This window comes from Triticum dicoccoides, chromosome 2A (genome assembly GCF_002162155.2).
Source record: "Triticum dicoccoides isolate Atlit2015 ecotype Zavitan chromosome 2A, WEW_v2.0, whole genome shotgun sequence".
Lineage (NCBI taxonomy): Eukaryota > Viridiplantae > Streptophyta > Magnoliopsida > Poales > Poaceae > Triticum > Triticum dicoccoides.
In genome coordinates this window covers 134530984-134535162 of record NC_041382.1, presented here as the reverse complement: position 1 = coordinate 134535162, position 4179 = coordinate 134530984, and the positions used below count along the sequence as shown (strand labels likewise).

Sequence of the window (4179 nt, the reverse complement as noted above, 5' to 3'; positions counted from 1 at the left end):
CTCGGGGAAGGGCGGCTGAGCGGGCCGGAGGACGTGTACATCGACGCGGCGGCGGGCGGGACGCTGTACACGGCGACGAGGGACGGGTGGCTGGAGAGGATGCAGCCCAACGGGTCGTGGGAGCACTGGCGGTTCGTCGGCGGCACTGACCTGCTCGGGATCGCGCCCTCCGCCGACGGCAGCTTGCTCGTCTGCGACGCTCACAAGGTACGTCACCTCCCCCGGCGCGCGCCCGGCCGGTCGGCTGTTGCATGCGCCGCACTTTTTGGGTGCTTGTGGCCTGTTGCTGGTTGCTACCACACGTGGATGGATGTGCGTGCGGGTGCATGTAAACTACTCTCGCACTCGCAGTAACGGCACTCTCTATTCTGTCGCGTTGTTTGACACACTGCCTACAATTTCACTGTTGGTGTGTGTTTTTTGGCAGGGATTACTGAAAGTCGAGGAGGGTCGCGTGACAATTCTTGCATCTACGGTCGAAGGCTCCACGATCAGGTGACATAACACGTTGGCGTCTTCGGTAACTGACGGCGCAAACTGAATTTCGTTCAATCGTCAGGTTTGCCGACGCGGTGATCGAGGCGTCCGACGGCACGGTCTACTTCAGCGACGGGAGCACCAGGTTCGGCTTCGGCGAGTGGTTCCTCGATTACCTCGAGGCCCGCCCCACCGGCCGGCTCCTCAGGTACGACCCCGGCACCGGCAAGGCGTCCGTGGCGCTCGACAACCTCGCCTTCGCCAACGGCGTCGCCCTGTCGCGGGACGAGTCCTTCCTCGTCGTCTGCGAGACAGCCGGGTGAGCACCTGGGCACGCCCTGCACTTCACTCTACTCACTCTGCAGTCTCAGGCTTGCTGCTGCAGCAGCTCCATCATCAAGTGACCATATAATTCTGTGAGGCGCAGGTTCAGATGCACGAGGCTGTGGCTGAAAGGCGACAAGGCCGGCCAGAAGGAGACCTTCGTCGACAACCTTCCGGGGTCTCCGGACAACATCCATCTAGCACCGGACGGCTCCTTCTGGATCGCCCTTCTCCAGGTCACACTTGCTGCCATCAAGCCGCCCTCGCCTCACCAGCTAGTAGGATATATCGCCGTGAAACAGCAGACATCATCTCATGATTTTTGGTGGTCAACTCAAAATGCAGCTGAGGTCACCATGGATGGACCTGATCACCCGCTGGACCTTGGCCAAGAGAGTCGTCGCGTCGATCCCGGCGCTTCACGAACCCATCAAGGCGACGGCGAAGGGAGCGATGGTGGCTCAGGTGTCGGAGGACGGTGAGATCATCCGTGTGCTCGACGACTCCCAAGGGAAGGTGATCCACTTCATCACTTCCGTGACGGAGTTCGATGGGCACCTCTTCTTGGGAAGCCTTTCCACCAACTTCCTGGGCAAGCTGTCTCTGGCGAAGGTGCCACGGGTGCAGGCGGCAGTTTCATCCTAGACATGTACTCGTACTGTTAGTGTTGCCTGTTATGGTGTAATCATCCATTTCCAGTGGAATAATAAAGATAAGCGGCACTAACCCAGCTGGCAATTTACGTCTTCCTGAATTGGGATGGTCAATCTCCTTGCTGACAAATTGGGCATCGTACAGCTCTGTGCGGAGAGGAGCGACTTGGAGATGATGCTTACAGGGGCGCGAGGACTGAAGGAGGTAGGACATCGCATGTATATTTTGTACCCCGCCCTCTCCACGCAAAGCTTTTTTTACCGCTGCCGGGATGTACCGACAACCTAGCCAATCAGCACATGACACCACATCAAGCACTCATATACGGAAGATGCATTTCACTCATTTCTCTAGATTTGCATGCAATGTATTTTCTGCACTAGGACCCACTATATGTCAGATGAAGGACACATGCATGCGTGACCATCTCTTGCTGACACACAAGTACTTATGAAGCACTCATGCATTTTGTTTTCACTTTGACAGTTTCAATCATGCATATCTTTTAATTTATAGATTTATTTTTAAAACTTATTTTATATTTAAGCTCCCAAGGTCAAGACCTTTACAACAAGTGAAGGAAATATGCTCTAGAGGCAATAATAAAGTTGTTATTTATATTTCCTTATATCATGATAAATGTTTATTATTAATGCTAGATTTGTGTTAACCGGAAACTTAGTACATGCGTGAATACATAGACAAACTGAGTGTCACTAGTATGCCTCTACTTGATTAGCTCGTTAATCAAAGATGGTTAAGTTTCCTAATCATTGACATGAGTTGTCATTTGATCAACGAGATCACACCATTAGAGAATGATGTGATTGACTTGACCCATCCATTAGCTTAGCACGATGATCGTTTAGTTTGTTGCTATTGCTTTGTTCATAACTTATACATGTTTCTATGACTATGAGATTATGCAACTCCCGAATACCGGAGGAACACTTAGTGTGCTATCAAACTTCACAACATAACTGGGTGACTATAAAGATGCTCTACAGGTGTCTCCGATGGTGTTTGTTGAGTTGACATAGATTGATATTAGGATTTGTCACTCCGTGTATCGGAGAGGTATCTCTGGGCCCTCTCGGTAATGCACATCACTATAAGCCTTGCAAGCAATGTGACTAATGAGTTAGTTACGGGATGTTGCATTACGGAACGAGTAAAGAGACTTGCCGGTAATGAGATTGAACTAGGTAGAGATACCGACGATCGAATCTCGGGCAAGTGACATACCGATGACAAAGGGAACAACGTATGTTGTTATGCGGTTTGACCGATAAAGATTGCTACCTCTTGAGCACTGCGTTGGTTTTCCATTAAAAGAGGAAAGGGTGATGCAGTAAAGCAGCGTAAGTATTTTCCTCAGTTTTTGAGAATCAAGGTATCAATCCAGTAGGAGACCACGCGCGAGTCACCTCGTACCTACACACACAAATAAGAACCTCGCAACCAACGTGATAAAGCTGTCTCTGGCGAAGGTGCCACGGGTGCAGGCGACAGTTTCATCCTAGACATGTACTGTTAGTGTTGCCTGTTATGGTGTAATCATCGATTTCCAGTGAAATAATACTAATAAAGATACTCTTAAGGGGCACAAACCCAACTGGCAATTTACTCTTCCTGAATTGGGATGGTCATTTCATCATCTCCTTGCTGACAAATTGGGCATCTTTCGGCTCTGTGCGGAGAGAAGCCACATGGAGATGACCGTGAAGGAGAGCTACGCGAAGATCCAAGCACCATGGGCTGCCGTCGCCAAGGCCGCGAAGGAGAACGACGACGTCTGCCAGCATTGGCAACCTAGCTACCTCCACTTGCATGGGTGGGGGTCGCCCGTGTGTTTAATCTTTATCTTTATCTTTACCTAATAATAAAGCAAATTGGATTTCTTTCGTCCGTCATGGCATTTTTTTAAAAAGTCCCTCTATTTCAGAGAATTCAACCCGCAATCCTGTTTTAAGTTAAAACGAATTGTTATTTTCGTATTTTATACAAAAGTCCCTGTCTTTTCTTGAAATCAACCCGCCGTCAGGATTTAAGTCACACCCGAACCGTTATTTTATATTTTTCGAAAACCCCCTAATATTTTAGGTAATTCATCCGCGGATCATATTTAAGTCAAACAAATGCTTTTTAAAATCATCCATATCTTTTAAACGGTAACTCCGATTTGAACATGTTATATATGAAATTTGATTAGAAAATATGTAGAATATGAATATGAGATTATTTTTACCTATTAAGTATTTTTAAATATTATTTTAGATTATATTTGATTCAAACCAAATGATTTTCTAAATTATCTGTATCTTTTATACCGTAACTTCGATTTCAATATATTATATATGAAATTTTATTAGAAAAATGTGTGGAATCTAAATATAATGTTAATTTTACCTGTTAAATATTTTTAAAATATTGTTATGAAAGCAAATTTATAATTTATAGCGCAAGATCCGTTTTTTTTCATACCGACGGCGATCCAGATTGCAAATAAACATCCCATTATTACCATATAGGGAAAATAAAACATCGATAACTACACATGCATACCTCTAAAAAATATCGCAGGGGAAAACAATAGATTTCTCATCGCGAGAGTGAGAGAAAGTGAGCGAGAGAGAGAGAGAGAGAGAGAGAGAGAGGCGAGAAGGAGAGAGAGACGCCTTAGGATTAACCATATTGAACACATCTTTTTTATTGTTTTGTGTG

General features: G+C 46.5%; 1 protein-coding gene across 1 annotated transcript in view; it reads left to right on the top strand.

The window, feature by feature from the left end:
• Positions 1-1550, top strand: part of LOC119357737 (protein STRICTOSIDINE SYNTHASE-LIKE 4-like) — a 31449-nt gene extending 29899 nt beyond the window's left edge. The window contains exons 2-6 of the mRNA XM_037624589.1: positions 11-207; positions 428-495; positions 560-796; positions 905-1037; positions 1147-1550. Of these exons, the coding sequence (XP_037480486.1) occupies positions 11-207; positions 428-495; positions 560-796; positions 905-1037; positions 1147-1446 (935 nt within the window). The 3' untranslated portion in view covers positions 1447-1550. The remainder of the gene's footprint in view (positions 1-10; positions 208-427; positions 496-559; positions 797-904; positions 1038-1146) is intronic.
• Positions 1551-4179: the final 2629 nt, after the last annotated feature.